The sequence below is a fragment of the Diplotaxodon limnothrissa genome, linkage group LG6 (assembly GCF_057381915.1).
Source record: "Diplotaxodon limnothrissa isolate DT_005_m linkage group LG6, D_limnothrissa_male_GT1.1, whole genome shotgun sequence".
Taxonomy (NCBI): domain Eukaryota; kingdom Metazoa; phylum Chordata; class Actinopteri; order Cichliformes; family Cichlidae; genus Diplotaxodon; species Diplotaxodon limnothrissa.
This window is the reverse complement of record NC_140601.1, coordinates 23,763,063-23,789,611: the sequence shown is the minus strand read 5'-3', so window position 1 is coordinate 23,789,611 and position 26,549 is coordinate 23,763,063. Positions and strand designations below refer to the sequence as shown.

General features: G+C 43.1%; 1 protein-coding gene across 1 annotated transcript in view; it reads left to right on the top strand.

Moving 5' to 3' along the window:
• The window catches only part of fam184b (family with sequence similarity 184 member B), a 31,513-nt gene that overhangs the window by 3,369 nt on the left and 1,595 nt on the right, over positions 1-26,549 (top strand). Inside the window, exons 2-17 of the mRNA XM_085355962.1 lie at positions 2,775-2,963; positions 5,160-5,834; positions 6,442-6,577; positions 6,926-7,077; positions 7,173-7,718; positions 8,800-8,907; positions 9,000-9,298; positions 10,036-10,186; positions 12,509-12,628; positions 12,855-12,987; positions 13,369-13,499; positions 13,636-13,751; positions 17,362-17,718; positions 17,860-17,974; positions 21,700-21,807; positions 24,505-24,902. Coding sequence (XP_085212088.1) covers positions 2,775-2,963; positions 5,160-5,834; positions 6,442-6,577; positions 6,926-7,077; positions 7,173-7,718; positions 8,800-8,907; positions 9,000-9,298; positions 10,036-10,186; positions 12,509-12,628; positions 12,855-12,987; positions 13,369-13,499; positions 13,636-13,751; positions 17,362-17,718; positions 17,860-17,974; positions 21,700-21,807; positions 24,505-24,902 — 3,734 coding nt within the window. The remainder of the gene's footprint in view (positions 1-2,774; positions 2,964-5,159; positions 5,835-6,441; positions 6,578-6,925; positions 7,078-7,172; positions 7,719-8,799; positions 8,908-8,999; positions 9,299-10,035; positions 10,187-12,508; positions 12,629-12,854; positions 12,988-13,368; positions 13,500-13,635; positions 13,752-17,361; positions 17,719-17,859; positions 17,975-21,699; positions 21,808-24,504; positions 24,903-26,549) is intronic.

The window sequence follows — 26,549 nt, the reverse complement described above, 5'->3', positions numbered from 1 at the left end:
AAATGTTGTGGAAATTCTGATTCTGATTTGGAAACTTTTCCCAGAAGAGTGCAGGCTGTTTCGACAGCATGTTAACGAACAGAGTTGGGTGTAAAGTTCAGGTGTCTGCAGGTGTACTTTGTAACCCCTCAGGGGTCCAAACCCAAGGATGGGAACCACTGGTCTGCATTATTAATAGGTATTATCTAATAACCTTCATTAAATCTCTTTTTTTCTCTATGCTCTCACTTTCAAACCAGCCAAAGAGGACAGCAAAGAACGTCCTCCCCCTTAGAGCCTGTCCCCGTTTCAGAGTCCTCTTCATTCCTCCCTGTCATGAGTCACTGTTTGCTAAAGTTTGCACATCGGTGTGACATACTCCACCAGCGTCTGATGGACAGGAGATAGAGAAATCTCACATTTGACACCAATACCAAAACCTGCTTTACAATAAATACATAACAGATTACTGGAGACTGACAGTGTCGAGGTAATGTAAATGTGTGTGAGAGAGGATTAATGACATGCACGCACGCACACACACACACACACACACACACACACACACACACACACACATTGGGCAGAGACAGGGAATGTCCGGCAGGCCTGTACCAGCTGCAGACAGAGAGGCGTCTGAGTAAAATATGAGCCCATGTGTCTCCCGGATACAGTACGCGCATGCGTGTGAGTCCACACAAACACACACGCACACACCTCTGCAAGTGGATAAGTGAGACGTCAGGGTCACCAGGAGGAGATGATGACATGGCGCAGGGGGTAAAGTGAATAGTGGGGAGAAACAGGCCGTATTTCATAGGTTAGTAGCGCTCTATATGGAGAGGTTGAAGGGAGGCTCCATACATGCTGACAGGCATCGCTGCATAAAGCCTGACTGTCCGTGGCTCAGACACACAGTTTGTCAGTGTTACTATTTAAAGTCGAATATTATTTCGACTGGTGGAGAGCACTGTTGCCTTACAGCGAGGAGGTCCTGGGGTTGAATCCTCTGGGCTTTCTGTGAGGAGTTGGCATGTTCTCTCTGAGCGCTCCAGCTTCCACCAAAAGTCCAAAGACATCCATGTTTAGGCTAATTAGCAAATCTAGGTGTAAATGGCTGTCTGGGTCTTTGTGTTAGCAACGGCTGGAGATCTGTCTCCCCTTCCCATCTTTTCTATAGTTTTAGTTTTGGTCTCCGCTATGGTACATTTGCATAATTCACAGTACAAAATTGTTATTTTTTTTAGCTGGTTCTTGGTGCAGCCAGTTTGAACTCCTCTCTCTTTAATCCAACTCTCTTTTGATTGGCTGTCTTTCACAAACAGAGGGTTTGTGCAACCTTGTGTGCCCAAGATGATCAGGATATATTCTCCCTCTGACATTATTAAAACTTTCCATCCATCAATTTTCTTATATTCTTATATTTCTTATAGCTGTCATAGAATGAGAGGCAGGCTACAGCCATGGCACTATATTAGAAATTAACATGCATGCCTTTGGAGTCTGGGAGAAAGAGAACATGCGACACTCCACACAGAAAGGTCCTAGCCGGTCAGAGGATTCAAACCCAGCTGTGAGGCATCACAATGGTGCCGCATCATATTGATGAGATCCAGGAGAAGAAATAGTTTCTGAAAGCAGACTGAAACATTAGCTTTTAGCTCACAGGTGATTGTTTATACACATCCTGCCCTCATTACAGCCCCTGTTTAATATGTGACTCTATCACTGTAACAGGATATACGTGATAAAACACTGTATTGCTGTAATATTTGTTAGCATAAAGCTGCCATAAGGATATAACCAGGTTTGCTCATATGAGACTGAAAACCCTCATAAAATATTGAAGTTTTACTCTCAATACGTGCATATTTTTAACAAGGTGGCCAAGGTCATTTTTAATCTTTTCATATCAAATTGTGGAAATTCATTATTTGCTCCATATCTCTCAACAATGACTCACCATTCAGGTTTCAAATATTCTGCATTTGGTTGCAAAACTAATAAAAGTGCTACACAAAAGGGCATTTTTTTCAGTCTCTTGACCTTTGGGATCTCTGCTGCGTTGCTTGATGGATTCTGAAGTCATCAGATTTTGGTGGATTAAAAAAAGGGGAGTTAACCAAGCAAGTCAAAAAATATTAGACTTGGTGGTTTATTTATGGAGGTAAGTGATCTAATATCACGTATCTGTAGAGTGGATACAAATGTGGACTTTTCAAGCACCATTCAGCAAGTGAAAAAAAGACACCTCAAAATAATCACAAAGAAGTCTGGTATTAACTTTCCAAGACTGAGGGAGTCAAAGGCATGCAGTTTGAAGCATGAACTCAACACACTGTGATGAGCATAAGCAATGCATTAACATTAAAAACGTCCATGAGTGGTGATTAGTTTGCATTTATCTGCAAAGATAAAGTGTCATGTATCCCTTAAAGAGAGGATAAGCTGCTGCTTTTAATGGACACGAGCTTTAGTGAATGTTTTTTTATAATCTGTAGTCAAAATGCTTATTTAACAATGGCTCGCACATTTAATAGAGGAAAAAATACAGTGAAACAAAACAAAACAGTTGAACATTTTAAAAAAAATGTTTTTCACATCACTTTTTAGAAGATGCCCTTCTTCCTCCACCTTATATACACAACACTCAAGTGGAAAAATAATGCAGGGAGGCAAGAAGACACAAACAAGCAAACATAGATTAATATCTTTCTCATTTTTAGTGTTTGTGTCTTGAAGGCTTAAATGTGCACAGCTCTTGAATCTTTGCCCTCTTGTTGCTGATGCTCCAGGTGATTTATTCTCTGAACATGAAGAATGAGGAGCAGGAGGCGGCCCTGCAGGCGTTGAGCAACGCCCACCACGACGAGCTGCACCGGATCCTGATGGAGACGTGCCACGAAGGGGAGGGGTCAGCCCTGAGGACACGCCTCCTGGAGCTGCAGGAATCTCTGGATGAGCAGCAGCGAGTCGGGGCCCAGGTGTGTGCATGTGTGAGTCCTTGTTTATGGGGTTGGGGGTCGGGGTCCTTGTTGTGTCTCTGTAATTTAATGTCTAACCTCCCAGTGAGGGCAGCAAATCAAACCTGGCCCTAACATGACCTACGGCAGCCAGCCTCGCTCAGAAAGCCCGTTACTTTACCCAGTCTTCATAATTTATATGCTGTGCACCACAATAAAACATCAACATGAATCGTAAACACCCACATGGCTTTCCTATCGAGTCCGCGGGGGGAAACAAAAAAGCGTCTTAACAACTAAATACATAAAAAATGCACACAGGGACCTAAAACTTTTATTTTGAAATGTTTTTCCTTGTTATCTGTCTGGCATGTCTGGCATCTGTCATGTTTTTTCATGTCCTACTGTCATTTTCTCGAGTCAAAGCATGTAGATCAGCGCGGGTCTGATACAAGAAAACACCTGTACAAACCTACCAGACTCACGTAGACAGGCTTTCAACGTATGAACCACAGGGATGTGTTTTTAAGTGAAACAGGCTACAGACAACGATAAGTGGCACACATCAAACAACCTGGAACAGGATTAATGCGCCAGTAAAAGAAAGCCTTATCGCCTTTAGAGCAGACGAGTGTCGTAGCGCCACTGGTGGAAAAACTATGAGAATGTGAGTGTGTCAAAACACTGCATGATATCTCTCACAGGTACCTATGAGCATAAATGACATAACATCTATATAATCACAAACATAACACTTATGCTAGTAAAATTTGTCTCTAACATCTTTAGTTTCGTAGTATTATCTTGTTTTGGCACTTTTTAAATCAGACTACTGCTGCTGAGATCTTCCGCACAACCGCCTCTAAGCCTTACACAAAATGGGCCAAAAAACAGAAAATATCCAGTGAGGTGAAGTTAAAATGCCTTGTTCATGATGTCAGTGGTCAGAAATGAATGGCAGGACTGCTGCAAGCTAATAGAAAGGCAACAGTAACTTCTTAAATGTCCACTTGTTAAGAAGGTGCTATGCAGAAGAGCATCTCTGAACACACACAAAGGACGACAGCAACAGAAGACCACATTAGGTGCAACTACTGTCAGATAAGAACAGGAAACTGAGGCTATGGTTTGCATGAGCTCCCCAAAACTGCACAACAGAAGATTAGAAAAATGTTGCCTGATCTAATGAGTCTCGATTTCTGCCGTGACATTGAGGCGATAGTGTCCGAATTTGGCATCGAAAACATGAAAGCATGGCTCCCTTCTGCCGTGTATAAGCGGTTCAGGCTGCTGATGGTGTAATGTTGTTTGGGATATTTTCACAGCACTCTTTAGGTACAGCTAACAAAGTGGCTGCTGAGTGAGCAGTGTTGCAGTGTATATTTGTTTTTGCATAAATATTACAATGTTACAGAAGAATTCCTGAAATTCACCTCTGGAAAATAATAATTTTATTCCTTATAAACTCCTAGCATGTGAACATTTTTTCAGTAAAAGCAGTGGTGCCTGGAGTCTATGTTAGCAGTGAATGGATAGCTAATAAGCATATAGTATTTGTTTATTTGTTATCACAGTATCGAACAGTGTCAACACACATTACTGCAGATCTAACTATTAAGAATAAGGGTTCCATAAATGCCAGAAAACGGCAAATCTTTGGGTTCAAATAAGGCTTATTTTGCAAAAAAAAAAAGAAGTCATAGTTATATAACTGTATAGCTAATATAACTAATATGGAGCTATGTCAAAGAAACCCACACAGTGTCTCCCCCCTTGGTTTATAATGTTTGCAGCTTGCTGCATGTTGAGGCTTCTTTCTGATTTCTGGTTTTGTGACTTTTGAAGAAGTTTTTTGCGGCTCTGAGTTGCCTGAGCTCGACATTGCAGGCTGGTAATGATGTTTTGCCACATACTGAGTATTGTGTGAATGTCACAGCGTTACTACTAATTGGCCAGTCTGGCCTTTTACAAATGTTTTGTATAGTCTGTGTCCACACTGTTCGCTCCAGCCGTCTGTACAGTTCCCAGATCTCAGCACAGTGAAACACCTTTGAACAAGCATGCATTTGTTATTGCATAAGTGTCATTGTAGCATGGAACAAAGTGTGAAAGGCTTTTCCGAGAGTTGTTGGAGAAAAATTAGGTGCTTTTTAGGGAAAGTTGTCACTACCAAAGGTTTATATGTGTGAGTTATTCTCTCGTCCTCTGTGGCTCCAGGTGCAGGCGGACTTTGAGTTCTTCCGCATCCAGGCGGAGGAGAGGGAGCGTGAAACGGAAGCAGAGCTAAGAAAAGAGTTTGAGGAAAAGCTCCAGGGTGCGCAGGAAAACCTGCAGGAGGCCAAGGCCCAGATCAGTGTTGCCCAGGAGGAAAACCTGAGACTGAGCAAAGAACTGGAGAATGCTGAGGAGCAGATCCAGCAACTGGATGCCAAGTGCGAGGAGCTCCAGAAAACAGTCGTTGATGAGGAGAAAAACAGGAAGAAGGAGGATAGGCAAAGAGAAGATGAGGAGGAAAAGAAGAAGGAGGAGGAGGAGAGGAAAATGGAGCAGTGTGAGGAAAGGATTAAAGCCCTCCTGGAGGAGCTAAAGGCACTAAAGGAGGAGAGGGGTCGAGCGGAGGAGGAGAAGAGGCGAGCCGTGAAGGAGGAGAGGGAGCAATGGGAGCAAAAGGTGAACGATCTAAACGAGGAGGGAGAGGAAATGAGGAAGAAGATAGAGGCGGAGTGGAGGGAAGAGCGGCAGAGGTGGGAGGAGAGGGAAGAGGAGGAGAAGAAAGGGATGCACAGCGCTCTGCGGGAGAGGGTGAAGAGGGCCGAGGCAGAGGTGGAGAGTCACCTGGAGAGGCTAGCCGAGAGCAAGAGAAACACAGTGAAGCTGCAAGAGCGAATACAGGTACGCGCCTTTTCTCTCGTCCCTGCGTGCATAATCCAACGCTGGGAAGGGAAATTGAAATGTTGCAGCTTCCTGTCTCTGATGCGCCCAGCTAATAGTGTTGATGGGAAAGAAGGGACTGAAGTAGAAGCAGAGCTGGGGGGTGGAGGGTGAGCGGGGGTGGGGGAGGCATCTTGCTTGTCTAACCACAAGCTGCCTTCCCTGAGTGTTATTCCCACTGCCAACTAGCTGCTAATGAGGAGCAGGATAGATTCGCTGCACCACCTCACGCATGAGCATTAAGAAGCCCTGTGAGAGCTGGCATGGAGCTGACATGCAGTAAGTCCTCACAGCAGACCATTAAAGGCTCGCAGCTGGGCAAGACAGCACCCTGACTCACCACATTTCATCCCTCATTTTTTTTTCTGTTTGTCTGATTGTGTTCACTCCCTCCTCCCTCATCTGTGTCAAATTTGCTGTCAGCCTCTCTCTCTCTCTTTCTCGTCTGTTTCTTTTTCCTTTTCTATTCCCTCGTGGCCTTTTGTCAACATGCAGTACTATTCCGCATCGCCTGACCTTAATTGCCCTCATGCTAAACTCCTTCCTGGCCTTTATCCCTCCCTTGCAGGACTTGGAGGAAGAGCTGGAGCTGGATCGCAGGCGTGTGTCTGAGGCCGAGGGCGTGGCCAAGCGGGCTGAAGAGGAGCTCGCTGTAGCCAAGGAGCGGCTGCTGCTGCAGGAAGACGAGCTGCAGAGCAGAGCAGGTAGTCTGCCTCTCGCACCTGTCAATCTTACCTGCCCTGCTCGAAGCGAGCTTGCAAAAACTGAAGCTGTGCCAGGTGCACGTCCCCATTCCTCATTCAAACCCGCCGTTAATTAAGTTTTCCACTCACGCTGCCATAATATGTAGAGAAAATGTAACAAATTATTCATTCCTGCTCAAAGGCAAACAGTTTCATCAAACTGGCATCTCACCCCGTCAGCACAAAACTCTGAGTTTTATTTATTGCACAGTAATGGGTTTTAATTCAAACCCTTCCTCAGTCAGAACTGGTCAGATGATCCATTCTGCTTCTGCTATAGACGATCAATCAATCACTTTTGTGTGTTAGAGGAGCTGCTGAATCGAGGAGGCTGTGAGGTGTGTGTGTGCACTGAAATGGAGGAGCTGAGGAGCCAGGTGAGTCGTCTGCAGAGTAGGAACAGAGAGCTGGAGCTGCAGAGCAGCGGCCGCAACAGCGACCACGCCAGGCAGATACGCCAGGTAAGCACGCATACACATGCACATATGGTAAAACTGCAATGTGGACAAAAATATAAGCACAGCATGAATGAGTGTGCTGTGTTGTGTGTTTATAGCACGCTGAAGCACTGTCCAGTTTGCGCTCAGAGATGGTGAGAGCCCAGACAGAAGAGCTGCGTCGCATTCAGAAGCACGCGGACGACGAGCGGGACAAACTGCAGAAGGAGATCGAAAAAGAACGAGAGAGCCTGCGGAGGGAGCGGGAGCAGGAGAGGGATCAGTTCGAGAAGGAAAGGAACCGAATACGGCGAGAAAGAGACGAGGAAAAGGAAGCGCACCACAGACAGCTGGAAGAGGTCAAGGATCGTGTGAGGAGAGAGAAGGAGGAAGAGGTGGACCGCCTGCGCAAAGAGCTGGAAGTGGAGAGGGTCCGCATTCGTTCCCAGCTCGACAAGAACATCGAACAGGTCGAGGCGGAGAGAGCCGGCGTGCAGCTGAAGCTGGAGGAGGAGAAGAAGAGGCTGGCGGAGAAGGCCGAGGAGGACAGGAAGCGACTGAAGGAGCAGGTGCGGAAGGCGATAGAGGAGGTGATGAGGAGACACGCGGCTGAATTAAACGGCGTCCAAGAAGCTCTGAGCTCTGAGAAGAAAACCAACCAAGAGGTCAGCATGTGTCGGCACACAAAGAGTTCTCTGCATTTAACTTTAACAGACATCATCAGTGATCATAACAGGAGAAATCAGGTTAGAGAGGAAAACTGGAGAAAGAAGCTGCATTTTTGATACCACTTAGTGACCTGACCTGTTTGGCTACTATATTTAAAAACTGAGGCTATATATCATAAATGAGCATTAGTAATTTTGCACTGGAACCCAGTGAGATGGTGCTAAGAAGTAAGAGGAGACTGGCTCTGTATTAGGACCAGACACAGATTCTTTATAATGTGCACTGCTTGCATCTCAAATTTAAAAACGTCCTGCTGTGGAATCCGAAAAACACAGCCTTCATTATTTTTAGTTTCAGTCACTCTTTGGATGTAATTATTTTTGATATGAGCACAAACCGTTGCCAACACAGTAAAAATCTCCCTGCCTGAAGTCAACCACATACCGTAAGCCATGAGGGTCGAGGCAAAAGTTCACCCATTTAATCCACAAACCTGAGAAAAAGTTTGCACGGCTCGGGCCACCGAGGAGCGTCGACAGTAACCAGGTTACTGAAGTTCACAGAAACGCAGCGCCTGAGTTGCACAGTCGAGCCTCAGCGGGGGTGCTGCCTAATTAAAACAGAGCTTCTAAATATTTTGGGCTTGCGTCGCTTGTCAGCAACTGACGATGTTGAACAAAAGTTTCCTCTTTTTTTTAACCTGAATATCTTCAGAGTAATTTGAAAGAAAGGGATTGTGGGAAAAAATCTGTGAACGATTATGTTTGTGTAGCAAAAATGCTTTCCTTTGATCCAGTTAATTCTCTTGTGACCCCCCTAGGGAGAGTTCTCGCCCCCAGATTGAACCAAAAGAGAAATTTAATAGACGTTTTTTGCTCCCAGTAAATGTAGAAATTTAAAGATTTTATCATATAATTGCCTACCCTTTGAGCCCTCTTATCATGTTCACTTCATTATTACTAATTATTAATTAGGCTCACTTGTAAGAAGATGACAGAAGGGTAGGGTCGAGTGTTAAAAAGGAGATTCTTTGCTAATGTAATAATAGTTTTGATGAGGATGAATGTTTTTATGAAGGTGTGCGTGCGTTTGGAAGAGGAGAGGAGAGCTGCTGAGGAGCTACGCAGCAGGATGGAGAAGGAAAGAGAGGAGCTGAGGACGAAACTGAAAGATGCCACCAGTGAGGTTAGAAGTCAGGTTACGCTAACTGAGAGTAAAACATCAGCTGTAGTTCCTGTGACATGTGAAGAGAAAGAGATATGTTCCTGTGATCTCAGATCTGTAGGTTGGAGTCACTGATCCACCATAAAGACAAGAAAGACAAGGCGACCCCCGATGCTCCATCCTCGGGTGGACCGCAGTGCTCCCGTCTGGAGGAAGAGCTCCATCAGGCTCGGAGTCGACTGGCTCGCATTCAGGACGAGGCCGAGAGGCAGCGGGACAGGCACCAGAGAGAGATCGCATCCCTGAAAGCTGACAGGCATCGGCTGGAGGAAAAAGTCCTGGAGCAGAGCCGGATGAACACGGAGAGGAGTCTTCTAGAGCAAAACCAGAAGCACACAGAGGACCGGATCAGGTAGCAGATCAAACACAGACCTTCCAAAGCTGCTCAGGCTTCCATTACAAAGTCTGCTTGTAATCAGCCCCCCCGCTCACCTAAATGATCTTTGGGAAACATCAGAGTCAGGAAGGAAATCACTCGAATTGAAGCTCGTTTCAAGTTTGAATAAACTTTATTGACTTGGACCGTGTTGTAACAGAGCTAACGCACGCCAAGGAATTAGATGTAGCAGCAGAAAAAATTCTGTGTGAGCTGGTAAACGGTGTCGGCACATTAATGAAAATTAAATCAATATCACCAATTAGTCTGCCCTCCCCGACAGATGTATTTTATTAGCCTGTTTTTCACCATGTGCCGACAGCAATTAGAGCATATGCGCAAACAAAAACCAGCCCTCTGCATTTATTTTAAATGTGTTTGATCACTCGAAACTATCAGTTTACACGCAGTTCCCCCTTCAATACATGTCCTTTTTTTCCCCCTCATTCAAACACACCCATTAAAAACCGACCTGTCAGCTGACGGTATAACAGGTTATCTTATTATCTTAATATGGCAATGCATTAATATAAAACTCAGATTTTATATTTATGTGCTTTATGGAATTGGATGCTCCTCTGCATGTTTGCTGCAAAAAATAAATAGGAACTGCTTTGCAATGTTAGATGGCATATAACCAGAAGACATTTTAACAAGTCATTTTGCATGTAGGTTAGCTGTGTCTCACTCTTTGTTCTGATGCATGCCTCCAGGGCGGAGTGCGAGGATCGTCTCAGAGCAGAGTTCAGGATAGAGATGAACGCCGCCGTCGCCGAGAGCGAACAGAGATGGCAGAGCCGGGAGGAGGAGCTGCAGGCTCAGATCTCTGAGCTGCAGGGTCAGCTCACCGAGCTAGAGTCGCAGGTGAGCCCTCTGCAAATCGAATTATAGAAACCCATTTGTGATGCTTGGCCCTGATTGTCTCTTTAGAAACGTAATCAGGCTGTTTTGCCATTCTGCTTTGGCTTCATTATTCAAATTTTGCCTGAACAGATGAAAAATAATCAGGCGGGTTGGCAGCATAGCTGATATCTTGAATCAGGCATATTTATTTAAAAACAGAGACGTGCAATTAAGGTTCATTCACTGCAAAAGAGCTGCGTGACTCATGTTCTCAGAGCAGCGCTGGGATCCAGCGTTAAAATAAATACGGTGGGATTTCGGCCGCTGGAAGTGCCGTTATGGAAGCTGGGGATCATGGGAGTGGCTGTCCAAACTGTTCTTTTCATCTGAGCCAGAGGTCTGAATCATTGTCAGCTTTGCAGCTCTTGCTGAAAACCCACGACCTGCCACACCAGCTTGGCTGAAGAGGCGTGCTGACGCGTTTGTTCAATTGATGATGAATTGGTGTCTTTGTAACGACAGCAAACTGAGACAAAGGGAGACATGTTGTTGAAACATACATACATATTTTCCCCTTTGTAAATCTCTGTTTTGTAAATATGGACAGTGTAATTTTCATGACTTTTCTTTTAGGTTATTATTATGTAATGATTTTAGTGGTCGAGCCCTCTTGGGATCAAATTGGGCTGAATGTTGTGCATGAGTTAAATCGGTTTGACAGCCCTAGACTAACTCTTAATGGAACTGCTGCAATGTTCATAGTTGAGTTGAATATTTTTTTCCCCTCCTGAGGCAAAGATGATGTCATCATCCTGTTTTGACAGACCAATGACCCAAAAAAATATTCAGCTTTCCATCCTAAATGATGGAGAAAAGCATCACTTGCATCCTCAGCAGGGTCATCGGTTGTTTTGGGTCTTTTACATCAGGGGTCCCCAATCCCAGTCCACGAGGGCCGGTGTCCCTGCAGGTTTTAGATCTCACCCTTGGTCAACACACCTGAATCACATGATTAGTTCATTACCAGGCCTCTGGAGAACTTCAAGACACGTTGAGAAGGTAATTTATCCATTTAAATCAGCTGTGATGGATCAAGGACACATCTAAACTGGGACTGGGATTGGGGACCCTTGTTTTACATCCTGTTCTCTGAGCCTGTATCCATGAGATATTAGTCCTATATTGGTTCTGGCTTGTCTGTAGTGATCTGAAGTCATTTGAGGATTTCTTCACTGCTGCTCACACTCTGTTGATGGCTTTTCTTTTTACGTGATAACCCAGAAGCTGTAGGCTTTGCAAAGCAATTCACATTAATCTCCCAATTTGAACACTTGCTTCTTCACCAGTTTGTATTTCCCCCTTTTTCCTATCACTGGCCCATCCAGTCCTTCCAGGTTCCAGAGTGGTCTCTGCAATGTTTTTAGGAAATTTGACTCGGTTTCCCAAGCCCATTTTTATCTCCCACTAACGTGCTGTTCCTAGGAGGCATTTGTAGATTTTCCTGCTTTAATAAATGTGACACATAATCCAAGCGATGGTTTGTACACGCTCTGCCATGGTATTTATTTACTCTAACGGAGCGCTCAAAGCAATTTTTACTTCAGGCCACATTATTCTTCTGTGCCTTAAAGCGCTTTTTAACCATCACACACACACTCACTCAGATGGATGCATCAGGGACAGCAGCCCTTTGCCAAGCTTAGGCCATGCTTCTCTTCCCTTGGCACAAGGGGTATGTCGGAGTTGTTGGCTTCCAGAAGAGGTTAGATGGCCTGGGTAAAAAGTCACACACATGCTAAATTTTAAATTTACATAATACAAATTTACCTGATACATATCCAGGTCAGTTTATTAGCTGTGTTAAGTGCTTTGTAGCCTCTAAAAACAGTTGTGTAAACTCTAATCTTTGCCAAGTCTGAGAACACGACCCTGACTTTGTGTCCATCACGCCTTTGCTTTGTCTTGTAGCTTTCTGTATGGCAGAAATCCTGCATTTCAAACTTGAATGAGGACTTTAAAAGATGTGGGTGTTTACGAGGCAAAAAGAGTCTCTCTTATTGTATTTTAAGTGTAGGAAACAACAGCTCTGGATGCGCTCTAGAAAGTTAAAGTCGGGATGTTTCATGTAATCCGTTCAACTTTTTGGGCGTGCGATGCTAAATTGTTGGAGGGCTCTTCTAATTTGTTCCATAAGCCTGCTTATTTATTCTGTTTGAGTATGCACATCCTAAAACAAAAGTGGCATCTCCATTTAATTCTTGCTGCAGACTCATTATCTCAGGATTACTTTGACAGCATGGAGAGCCTTAAAAATCCTTTGCTCCCAATTTGTCACCAATGCAGGCAGAGAAAAAGAAGGCAGGCCAGGGAGATGATTGCCACGTGAATCCTGAAATTGACAAGCTGAGGAAGGAGGTCCAAGACACAAAGGAGATAAACAAGAAACTGAGGGAGCTGCTGCAGGTACGCACATGATGCACAGTCATTTTTAAAAATCCTACGCGCGCCCGTTCATAGATTTTCTCTGTGATGAATAATTTAGCAGCTTCAATGAAAGTGCCGCAGTGAATAGGCAACATTATGTTGGTCTGTGAGTGTGTGTGTGCGTTTACTGCAACAATGGGTTTTTGTGAGCTTAAGAAGAATTGCTGCTGTGGTTCTAAAAAAAAAATGTGTTCATTTGTTGGAGGAGCCCCAAACGCAGTCGCTAGCCGAAGAGAGACACAGTCATGCCATGGCGCTGCAGGCGTTAGAGAGACGGGCAAAAGAAGAGCTGCTGTCTGAGAGGAACAGACTTCAGACAATGCACCACCTGGAGCTGGGTAACACACACACACACACACACACACACACACACACACACACACACCCATTAGCATTAGCATAAGCACATGCAGGCATTAACACACTCTGGATAGCATGTACACAGCTACATGAGCAAAATAAGCAAGCACACACACACACACACATGCACAACGATATACACATTGCATTGAGATTATAAATTCAACAGTGAAGTTGCCATTGCCATGGATACACTTCACCATGGCAACAGCAGAAGGGTACCTGTAACAGTGGGGCCCATTGATTTTGTTTTCGGTATGTGGTTTTGTGTGTGTGTATGTGTGTGTGTGTGTGTGTGTGTGTGTGTGTGTGTGTGTGTGTGTGTGTGTGTGTGTGTGTGTGTGTGTGTGTGTGTGCAGATAAGCAGCGAGCAGAGCTGACCCAGCAGCACACGGAGTGGAGCAGACAGATGACCCAGAGACACATGCAGCAGATAGAAGACCTACAGGCTCAACTACAGGCGCACACACAAATGATGGCTCTGCAACAGGTAAATCACCCACACCGTGTGCGCACAAACACACACCTCTTGGCCTCAATACCTGTGATTCATTGCCTGTAACTCCAGCAAGTCAACTTCTGTTGTCTACTACTTTATTCGTGTGTGTGTGTGTGTGTGTGTGAAGGATTTGAAGCAGCAGAACCAGTATCAGGTGTTTGAGCGGCAGCTGGACGAGAGTCGCTGCGCCATGCTAGAGCTGCAGAGAGAAAACGCAGCACTGAAGAAGCAGTTAAAGGAAAGGTAGGGACGGTAACACTGAGTCCATCAGTCAAGGCGAAAGCCATCGATTTTACAGAGAAACTATGAATGTTTGGCATTCACAAAAATACTTTCCACCTAATTTCTTGTCAGTTTAAATAGTTTGATGGAATTGTTTTGCAACTGGGACCAAAGTGACAACTAAATGAATTTGCAGTGAATGGCACACTGGAAGCAGCAACGTAAAATAAGAAATCATGAATGACTTAGCTTAGCGAACCAAGCAAAAACATGGCAGCTAAAGTAAATCGAATGTGTTAATTGTGCCAGAATCAGACATGGACCCAAATGCAGATTAAATCAAATCAACATCAAATCAATTTATTTATATAACACTTTTCACAGGATAAAAACCACAAAGTGCTTCACAGTAATATAAAACAGAAATACATAAAATACATTAATAATAAAACACACAGCACAAATCTAATTAAAAGCCAATCTAAATAAAAGAGTCTTAAGCTGCTTTTTAAAAGAATAAATACAATCAAGGCAACGTAATGATGGAGGGAGAGCATTCCACAACCTGGGGGCCACCGCTCTAAAAGATCTATCACCTCTAGACTTAAAACGAGTTCATAAAAAACTGAGCAAATGGAACAAAAATCAAACAAACTTTATTTTAAAAAGCTGATTACTGTGTTAACAAGCAGGTAGGAACTGAAGGTGAACGGATACCAAAACACAACAGACAAGACACACACAAACCCACACACAGAGAGCTGACTGAGGATGAGACTGCGGTTCGATCCAGACACGGAGCTAATGAGGGCGGGCAGACAGTAACAAAGGAGGGCAAAAAAGAAAGGAAAACATGAAAAATGAAGCAAAACTGCAACAAATTGCTTGAGCAAACTAATGTTCAAAGTAAAAGAGAAAACAACTAAAAGACATGAAGACTAAAACCAAACATGATGACAGAGACAGGGGAGGAAGATAACACCAAGAGCGAACAAACTGGTGAGCTTGTATATTTTTAACTGCACTAGCTGTTCCCAGCTTCTCACAGTCTCTATGTTAAGCCAGCCAAAGCTCCTCCCTGGAGCTTCGCGTTTACCCGTCATCTCATCCAAGTTTGGAGGAAGTTTGCTAAACTTTTCCTTGGAGCTCTGAACACAGACCAGGATGTTGGAAATGAAGTCCCACACCCGAACCCAAACCTGTGACAGCTGCAGAGGAAGAGGACGAAGGAGACAGAATAAAGTCAAAATCCCCCAAAAAACCCAAAAACCCACCAGTCTTACAAATGTTTCTAAACACTCAAGTCACATGACCACAGCAAATTGAGACCCAAAAGGTCTTGGTGCTGCATTTGGACTTGGAAAAAGTAAAAAATATTTGTTACTATAAATAGTAAGAAAAGAGTTAAATAATAACATTAGTCATGTGATAGTGTAACAATAATATTCATCTTCTGTAAGCATCGTGAGCTACATTGTTTAACACTTCATTCCACTGTGGACGAAACATCTCCCACAAGTATCTCCTGTGTGGCTACCACAAGAAGCACAGCAGACTTTTATCTTATAACATGTTTTTTCATGCACCACACTGATTTAATAAGCAGCTGAAGCAGCCTCACGTGTGTCAAAACAACAGGGTTACATTAATATTTGCTGAAACACTTCATTAGCGACACAGCTCGCTATCGTCAATGATCCCAGTTTTTAATTTTTTTTCGCTTGTTTGCGGATTTCTCCAAAACACATGGTGATCATAATTATTTATCATAATTATTGAGAGTCTGGTGTAATATGTAGCTTTCCTGTGACATTCTTTCACAATATATGATAGAAAAAACTAGGATGTAGCTGTTGCTGTGGAAAGAGGTGATTGCTTCCAAACTTCGATACAGTTCAGACAGCGTTGCCTCGAATGTTTCAGTGTTTGTTTCGCAAGGCCTCACTTTACCATTCACCACAATGAAGTTGAGGGGTGAAAAGCAGGAAGGCCCCTACAGTAAAACAGAGAAAAACCCCAAATTAGACGACAACCTGTAAGCAAGCACTTGGCGACAGTGGGAAAGAAAAACTCCCCTTTAACAGGAAGAAATCTCCAGCAGAACCAGAGTCAGGCTCAGGGAGGGGCAGCCATCTGCCATGACATCCAGCACATGATCTAGAAGAGCGGTGTCAAACCCATTTTCGTTTGTTGGCCGCATACAGCTGGTATAATCTTAAGCGGGCTGGTCCATTAAAAAAATGTTGCCCAAGGAAGACCTCCAAATCTTTTCCCCTTTCCTTTAGTGTAAATGCATTTTAAATACATTCACATTTAATGAGCCATCCTTTTATGAAAGTGATGATGAAAAGCCTGGGATGTCTCAAGAAAAATGAGTGCAATTTAAACAGCACCTCTGAGTTTTTCCACATTATTAAAGAAATCTGTCAGCCCTGCTCCGTCGGCTTAACCACTTTCTAAGACATAAATTTGAGAAATGAACCGGCAGCTCATCACTCAGACTTTGTCCTGTAGTTTAACAAACAGAACGTTACAGTTATTAAAAAAAGAGAAGTCCCTCTTTCAGACTCTGACCAGTACATATCTTAAGGGTTGTCCACACAGGAAACGTTTCACTCTTCACACATCGCTTTGTAGCTGGTGCTTGGTTGCCTACGTAACTCTCTAATGTATCTACTACTCTGTCATACGTTAATCAAAGATTTTGAGAAAGGTTTAACTCAGGACCCACCCAGTTTGCATCACCAGTTATTTCGTTCATTATTCCTGCAGTTGCTGAACGTCACAGACTTTCTGTGGTCTCGGATTGTCGCTGGTAACTTCCTGTGTGGATATCCTTTTACTTCAGTCCTCTTCTTATTCTTCTCCTCCTTTCGGCTGATCCCTTTTGGGGTTGCCGCGGTTGATCAGCTGTCTCCATCTCACTGTATCCCTAGCATCCTCGTCTGTGACACTGACCCTTCACTCATCCACAAATCTTATCTGAGCTCTTCCTCCTGTTGACAGCTCCGTCTTCAGCATCCTTTGTCCAAAATATTCTCTATCCCTCCTCTGCACAAACCATCTCAGCTTCGTCTCTTTTACTGTGTCTCCATACTGTCCCTCTGATATAGACAGAAAAGAAAAATTGACACCTTTGGTCTGGATAAACCTGAGAATTTGGTGTTCAGGGCACGTTGTATGCACCCTCACCTCTCGGGTAAATACTTTGACACTGACATCACAACCATGAGTATCCACTGATACCAATCTGATGCTGTCTTTTCCCTCGCTTCAACAGCTAAGCTGTGAATAATACATTTGTCTGGACACACTTCATAGCTCCAGATATCAGTTGTGAAGCTAAGCTTGGCAAAACTATCTAAGCAACATCTGTTACTGGAGACACATCTGTCTTTACAGCACATCATTCAAAGTTTAGTTAGCTGATGCAAATGGATTATATTAGACTATGGCTGGTAGACAACATTACTGAAAATGTACTGTAGTATATGGCAAAATAGTGCAGAGGTATCGTGTACGTCTTCTTTTTGTGTAGATTTTTAGCAACCAGCAAACACCTCTTATTTTGTATTAAAGATGCCACATGCGCCATTGTTTCCACTTTTTTCCTCTGCTGTGTCCTTCTTAGCTCAGTGCAAAAGAATTCAGAGGCCGAAGAGAAAGAAGAGGAACGCGCAGAAATAAGGAAGAACAGGGACGCCCAGCTGGAGGAAGAAGCACAACGTCTGAAGGAGGAGGTGGAGAAGCTGAGAGTGGAAATGGAGAAACTCGAGGAGTCGCAGAAGCACTGGGACGAGAGAAAAGAGGACGACATCAAAGAGGAGGAGCTGGACGAGGAAAAGAGAAAGGAGCGGGAGGAGGAGAAGAGGCGAGAGGAGGTGGAGGAGATCAGGAGGGAGCACAAGCGGGAGATGCAGAGTTTGGTGTCCGAATACAGCAACGCGCAGAGTCACCTGCAGGCGCGAATCGTGGCCTTGGAGAATGAGTGAGTAGAGGAGAGACCCGAGGAGATAAGACACCCGGAGGGCTGGAGGGGTCGGGGGTGTGTGTGTGTGCATGTATGGGGGTGAAAAGGTGTGCAGGTATGTGAGAAAGGTGTGTGTTTCTGTATATGATTTAACTGCAGGCTGCGAGAGCGGGAGGAACGCTGCAGGCGGAGGGAGCCTCGATGTGACGACCTGCAGCTGGGGAGACTCCAGGAGAGGCTGACGGAGAGAGACCAGCTCATCAAACGATTAGTGGTGAGAGCACACACAAAAACCATCACATTAACGCAAAACCTATGACTTTTTTAACCCTCAAAGATCCAAAAATGACCGAGTGGGGTGGTTTATGATCCTGTTATTTAAACAGAAGCACTTTTTTTTTTGAATAGTTCAACTTGTTTTTTATCTACTTATATTTATCTGTGGCAGATATTATAAGTATAGTTTTCTATGGTTAGCATCAGGGCTTCTGCAGCAGTGCATCCCTGTACTCTGGATATGTTAGGCATGCTTCACTGCAAAAATACTTATAGATAGATTTTACTTGGACAACATCAGACACTTTTTAATGTAAAACAGTGAGTATACCTGATACAGTCCCACAAGATATGTTGTTGATTTCAGCACAGTCTGACTGTTCCAACTAACCCTGACAAGAACTGTTAAAAAGTATATGAATCCATTCATCAAAAAACTTCAAATCTAAAATTTCCGCCCATCGTGCCTGTCTTTAGGGCTGTATTCCCTAATTGCATCGAGACAGTCAGATTTAGTTTAGGTTTTTTGGTTTTTGAACTTTCTTTATTGACGATATGAGCATAGATATTACAGAAGATCAAACAACAACAACAGTAGGAGAAAAAGGATGTTAAAGAACATAATACAGACAGATTTTTCATGCCTTGGATTTGTTAAAGTTGTCAATAAAGGGTTGTGATATCCCAAAGAATAAGTCCCAATTTTCCCTTTTCCAGCTGTAAGTGGTTAGTTACATCTCTCAGCAGGGTTAGCTGGGTCGGTGGTTTGTTTTGCTTTCAATTCAACAGAAAAAGTCTTTGTATCAGCAGCAAGAGCACAAACTGAACCAATATATACCGATTATTTCACAATTCTAAGGTTGCCACCCTAAACCCAAATGGTGCCAGAAAAAACAGGTGACATCAGACAAAAAAATGAAGTATCTGTGATCAGTTTTGGTGGTTTGTTGCAAAAGAATGGGAATGAGTTTGCATACATCTGAAAATATCCGATTTGGGATGATCAAACACATTCAGTTTTTTCAGACATGTAGAGGAACACGCTGTGCAGTGTCACACCTAGAATCAGAGCTTTCATTATGAAATCACAAAAGTAAAACTCTGCTTTATTTTGTACCTTTTTATTTTCATTTACTACAATATTTAGTAATTTAACCGCTTTTATAGTAAAAAGAATTTTCTTTCCTGTATGAGAGACCTCAGAGAATATAAAAAACATTTTTTGCGCAATTTTGGGGTTTGTCCTTCTAACCTAAATGTGATAGTTAGTGTTGGAAAATTACAACCATTTCACCCATAATGCTTAACAACATACATCTAATTTATTTACTGGTTTGTAAAAAACTACACACAACTTTCCGTTGCTCTTGCCATGCCAATGGGCCAATTTGTGTTAGAAATAAAATAATATGAAAAGTTTCAGGAGAAGTAGAAGTCGACAAACTCACGAAACATCACAACAGTAGTTTAAATAAAGGAGAAAAAAAGGGGCAAAAGGAACCAAATAACAAAAAGATGCTACAAAAAATAATAAAAAATAAATCCAAGACAGAAGACTAAAGCTCTACTGGTTTTCAAAAGAATCCAAAAATACTACAAAGAGAGCAGAAACTAAACCGAGCACAAACAGGAAATGGTAACCTGTCAGGATCACAGCCGAGAAACACGGGCTGGAAATAGACAGACTGAAATACAACCGGGAGAAGGCGAGGACTGCGAAACGGAGAACTAAATGACTGATTAAGCACATGTAAAACCAATAAGAGTGAAGAAGAAAATCACAGTGGAGCGAAGAAGACAGAGACAGGAAGTAAAACTAACAGAGACACAGTGTGACTCGCAAAAGGAAAAAAGTAAAAGAGTCTGATGTTTATTATTTATTCATCATCTGTGCCATAGAACTCCATTGTTGCACTTGCAGACACACACACACACACACACACACACACACACACACACACACACACACACACACACACACACACACACACACAGTCTTGCCAAAATTACTCACTACTGTAGCAAATATGTATAAATACTCGGCTGAAAATAGTCCTCATTAATTACCCTATTTACTCCTGTTTGAATAATGATTGCTGAAAACTACAGTGCCCATTAGTTTTAGGAAATGAGTCAGTCTTTTAAACAATAAGGCTTTATAATTGTGGCCTTTTTTTAAAAATAGTGCTGACTGCCACAGCTGGCCTGTCAAAGTTGGCTAGTTGAGGCTTTTTAATGGATTTGCTAACAAAATGAATCTTTAAATGTTTGTATTGTCTCTTTAGATGAGAGACAGATGCAGCTAAAAGAAGTATGTGTGTAAACTTTTTCCCCCCAAAGCAATACAGCTAATATAGCTAAGTATTAATACACTACATGGACAAATATATTGGACCACCCCTGTGTTTTCGGCCCCATTGCCACCGAGGCGTAAAAGCCACCAATGCTCTGCTGACTGAATAACTGCAGCGCTCCAAACTTGCTCTGTCATTAAAATCGGCACAAACATTGTGCACCAGGAGCTTCTTGATATGGGCTTCCATGGCCAAGCTCCACCTGTAAGTGGAATGTATAGGTGGTGATGTACAGTACTTTTATCTTATCTTACTGATCCGCTGATGGGCTTTTCTTCATCTTTGGGAACACCACAATGGAAAAAAATATAAGCAAGTTTTCTGGAGGTTAAAGATAAGATTTGCTTAGATGAGCCTGTGCCCTACAACCTGCCCATGTGCATTACTACTTTTCTTTCATAATTTTCTTTTTGGTTAAAAAGGTAATCATTGCATTGATCAATCATTGATTTTGGAAGCACTACAGTAGTGCTTTAGTTACTGCACTAAAACCTGATGACACCCTTGCAGAATCTGCGCTGAGGTTTGGCCCGAGCACCAGGAACTTCATGGCTTCCATGACCTTCCATTTTTCTTTAGCAGAGGACTTGAACAAAATGAGCAAAGGTCCACGTGTTGGATAACTTGATTAACTGGCTACAGTAAAAGTATAACCAACATAAAAGATGTGTTAAAAAAGTTACATGAACACTTAAATTAACTTACATCTTGCCCGTTGTCTGATATACACAACTGTATGGGTCAGCATTAAAACACGCGGTGTAGCACAGACTCACTGCAGTGATTCCTCTTGACGTATCTTTAGCATAATGTTGCCTTGTATTGATTTCTTAGCAGTTGCTTTGTTTTCCTCTGGAGACTGAGGTGGTCCAAGGTCCCATCTGACTGCAGCATCCCTGGTTTGATTTCCTTCAAAGTGTTTAGTTGCTAAAACTCACTCTCTAAAGAAAAAAATATACCAAAAAAATAATCTTTTAAACACAGACAGACTGATTATAGCAGCTGCTCTGATCCAAACTCTAACAGTAGCAAGCTAAAAATCAAAATCACACAGTGTGTTGAGACTGGGAGTTAAAAATCTGGCTGCATAAATGAGCATTTTTCCCAAACCATAAATATTTAAATGACTCAGACTAAACCCAGTGGAACAGTGCCTTCATTAATCATCAGCGGTCATGTGTGCGTAGGAGAAAACTACATTTTTCAGTGTCCTCTGACTGAGTGCTGCATCTACCATCTGTGTGACATGAGGCAGCTTAGCAAACATTTACACCCTCCAGACACAACTCAAACCCTACAACAAGAACAACAACAGAAACAATTGTGAATAAGGCCAGTGAAAGTCCTTCCTCGTCCTCCTTGCCTCCAGGAAGAGAGGCATCAGCTGCAGCTCTACCCTCCTGTTGCCGGGGACAACAGTAGCCTCGGGCTCCGTGACAGCAAGTCCCGCCCCGGGAGCATCACGCCAACCACGATGGTGAGTTTGTGTGTTCGGCTCACGCGCGTGAGAGTGAGCCTCCATCCAACCAGAAGGGCTCGCTGGGCCGAAGCCGGCTTCGGTTTCTGGGGCACGAAACAGTGAAACGCAGAAGTTCGCCCACTCACCACGTCACCAGTGTGCCTGCCCTCCCTGCAATAACTCCATCATCACTCGGCTTTTACTAACATTGCATTTGGCAACTAAAGACGCAGATGTGTGAAAGATGTGGGAACTTATATTATGCAGCTCTTTTTTTTTTTTTTAGTTTGACCTGTTATCAGCTGACGTGCAAACATGATGAAATCGATTTTGAGGCGTTCGCGTCTTTAATCAAAGCTTCTCAGGAGTGTGACTAATAAATCGAGGCTGCTGTAAAGTGCAGGATTCTGTGTGCCTTCACTTGCACTTGTTTGGTGTCAGTCGTGGATTTGTGCTTACCGACCATCTGGCGTGGTACATTTAAAAATGCTGACACGCATCATCACCTGCAGCCTGTCGACAGGCTCCTATGATGGCTGCGGGCCACCAACTTTTGTATTTATGTCCATGCATTTGTTACTGAGAAGTTTCAGTAAAACTACACTTATTTCGGGATGTGTCTTCTTCTCCTGTAACGCCTAAACACTGAACACTTCAGACTCTGCTGTTTCGTTTTAATATAAATCATAAAGGACATAAAACATTTTCCTTAACTGCCGATTTAATCAAACTTACTACTTAAAGATAAAATGTGCATTTAGCTGGGGACTATTTTCAGAGTATGATTTAATACATGTGTAGTATTTACAGGACAGAATATGTGGCTGAAAATGAACTATGGTGGCCTTCATAATAACTGAACACGTGTGGCTTTACTAATTTCACTCATTTCACTAAATTGACTAGTGGGCACTTGCTTTGCAACATAAACTTACCAACATAACACTAACATAAACTAATTTTAAGAGTGGTCTTGCGTAGTAGTTCTCCAGGTTTTCTGAAGGTCTCTTAGTCTTTCTTTGAACATTTGCAGCTTTTTTTCATTTTCATTTTTCAGTCCAATGTACCCGAGTTTTCACGCTCAGATGGATGTTTGTTTTTCTTTGTTTGTTGTTTGTTCAAATGGCATTGTCCTGACCAGTGTCCTGACTACACAAAGAACTCGTTTTAAATTTAGGAGACTTTTGCAAAAACATTTATTCAAGTTCTTTATTTGAGTCTATGAAAACTACCAAAGATACCACAGTAAGCCAAAAGCCTATATCTCAGTAAACCCATCTACAGCAGACGAACATTATCTGAAAGTTATATCTTTAAGAAATAGGAAAAAAAATACAGCAAAGACTTGATACGGCACCTGAAAGATGCTCCTGGCCCTTCAGTAGATCCGTCTATGTTTCACTGAATCCTCATCACAAGTGGTCCCAGTTGAAGGGTGGCTGTCAAGAAGCCATTCTTAAGGAAGGGAAATAGGTTGAAAAGGCTGAGTTATGCCAAATGAAACAAGAAATGGACTGAAAATCTGTGGCAACATATCTCATCAAATAATTACTCCAAATTTAAACATTTTGCTTCAAACTTTTGTCAGTATGTATGCATAAGGTCAGGAGAGAGGCGCAACAGTGAGTCTCTACAGACATCTAGAAAACATGATGGAGGGTCTGTCATAGTTGGCCGGTGGTTTTGGAGAGCTTGTCAAAATTGATTATGAATGCAAAAAAGTGCCGTGAGATTTTGATCCACCATCTGGAAAGAATCAGACTGGCAACAGTTTCATTTTTCATCATGACAGAGAATGAAGGAAAAGGCAGCCAACATCCAAAGAAGAGCTTTGAATGTCCTAAACTATTCTTGAGGACCACTTAAAGGAATAACAAGAACGCTTGTCTAATAGAGTTCAGCTGTGTTGAAGAATAAAGGTGGTCAAACCAAATATTGACTTTCAAGCTTATTAGACTTCTGCAACCTCTGTTATCTCTATTCTTGTTTGCGCGTTTCTATAAATCAATGCACCTATTTCCCATTTTTCTTGCAAAAAATAAAGAAATGAAGGGCCACTCACGACATTTACACAACATTGTACATTTTTTTAAATATAGGTTGGTTGTCTAAACAGCCAAATTCAAGCCAGAAGCTCAAGCTTCAGACTGCTCTAAATTCTCAGTTTTGCTTTTTTCTCCTCTTGGATCTGCGAGGCAGCTCTGGCTGTGAGCACAGACACCTTGGCCACCTGCTGTTTGGATCTTTTGCTTTTGAGTAGCAGCCAATCAGAAGAAAGTTGGCTGACCTTAAAGAGAGAGGAGCTTCAACAGCTTGTTTCAGACAGAAGATGAACCAAGGCTCTGCACCAACACCCAGTAAAAGCTAAATATAAGCACTGTTTTGAACTGTCAGTCATGCAAAGCTGTCCAAGAATAAAATATGTGGGCCTGGATGTGAGAGCGAAGCCTCCTTTAAACAGATATGTGCTTGTAAATATGCACAATTTGCAAGTAGGAGATTTTCTAGCTTACAGGCCACTTGTAGTCTGAGTGCAACTAACCAATCATTTGTTTGAGCAACAAAAGAGAGACTGATTTTGCCCCATTAGTCATAAATCGCAACCAGTGGGTCCAGATTTCTGCTGGTTATACTGAGCGCTCTGAAAAACTGATCCTTTTTTTTTTTAAACTCTAACCTATGTGTCAATTTTTATTTATTTATTTTTTTCCACAGAGGAAACGTGCCGAGTCGCCTCCTCGTGTCACCAGCATCTCCACGGCCGGCACTTACAACAGGAGCATCTTTGTGCCCCACTCCTCCTCCTCGTCTTCCTCCTCCCCCTCCGTCCATCAGCACTCCTCCTCAACCCTCCCCCACCAGTCCTCCTCCCACCCTCAAACCTCGCCCCACTACTCCACCTCCTCTCTCCCACACAAACACACGTCCCTCCCCCTCACCCAGCATTCCTCGCCCTCCCTCTCTCGCTCCGCCAGAACCCGGACCTCCTGCATCCCACCGACGCCGGCGCCGACGGCACCTCTCCCCGTCTGCCCCTCGCCTCAGACGGGCATCCGATACGTGTCCCCCTCCTGCCTGGACCCACACGTACACCTGCAGGCCCACTCAATCAGGTATGAATGTTTTGATTCAGCCAGCTGACTTCCTCAGGGTGAGATAAGAAACCAAAAATCAAACTTATTTTTAATATTTTTTTACTTTTTGACTTAATCCTTACCAGGGATATCACATGTTCAACAAGTTGTATTAACAACCTTTTGAACTTTATATAAAGATATGAAAATATGATAAAAAGTAGAGGGAGCAATACAACAATAATTCTTAGTGATGACATTAATCAAACTGTTACAACAAGGACTCAGATCGCTGGCATGAACTGGATGTCGGGATTAATCAGCTGTCAGTCTGTGTTAATCTCAGCGCTTAGTTCAAGATGAGCCAGCTGTAGCTGTCCGCTGCAGATCTCTTGATGGAAACCTGCCCTACCAGCAGTCATCACTTTCCATGACAGCGTGGCTGGTGATGTTTCCACATTTGTGACTCTTTGTGTCTGTCATGGTGGCAAAATTTGGTCTCATTCTTGCAAGTACTACTACAAATGCAACTTTAAGTACTGAATAAGTAATTAACTACATCATGATTAATAAATAACGCCGATCATCCCGCTACAGAATCATGTTTTACAACCTTCCTATTCATGTGGATCTTACTTTGACATTTACTGCCAACCTTAATCAGTGTCACATGGGGGCTGGAGCCTATCCCAGTTACCATAGGGCGAGAGGCAGGGTACACCCAGGACAGATGGCCAGTCTCTCACAGGGCTAACACACAGAGAGACAAACAACTATTCACACTCATGGGCAATTTAGAATCACCAATTAACCTAACCCCACTAACTGCATGTCTTAGGACTGTGGGAGGAAGTCACAGTACCCGAAGAGAACGCACGCAAACACGTGGCGAACATGCAAATGAGGCAACAGTGCAAACCATTGCTGCAAACATAGACTGTATATAAAAGATAGCACATAGACTCTGTGATGTCACATGTTGGTCTGTCGGCTTTGTGTTTTTGTTAGCTCAGCGGTTTGTGACTCTAATGTGGATCATAATTTACAGACAAACCTTTCATGGTCCATGAGTCCATGAATTAATCAGAACAGGGTTTACGGAGGTCGTGGATCAAGACAGATGAAACAATGCAGTCACAAAAAGTCTAATTAAGACAGACATTTTGAAGAGGGATGTTATCCTGACCTTGTGTACTCATTGCTGTGTGATCATGTAATAATCAGTTTATGACTACTGAGGATTTATGCATACAAATACAACAATAATTCTTAGTGACGACATTAAATAAAACGATCCAAGGTTCACCTTGCTAATGCCAGGTTTGATCCCGTCTTGTCTTCAGAACTGTCAGATTTGTCGGCTGCACATCCATAACGTGACTCGCCCCTATTAACACATCCAAGTGGTTCTCTGTTGGTGACTGTGGAGGCCATTTGAGTTCAGTGAACTCAAAGTCATGTTCAGTACAATATTTTATTGTCCAGTTTTGATGAGCCTTCCCCAACTGTAGCCTCAGTTTCTTGTTCTTAGCTGCTGTAGCACGCCTCCTGTTACTGTAGTTTTCTCCTCTGACCTTTGTCATCAACGAGACATTTTCTAACAGAGAGCTGCCGCTCACTGGATATTGTCTCTTTTTCAAACCATTCTCTGTAAAATAAAAGGAGAGTCCCAGCAGATCAGACGCT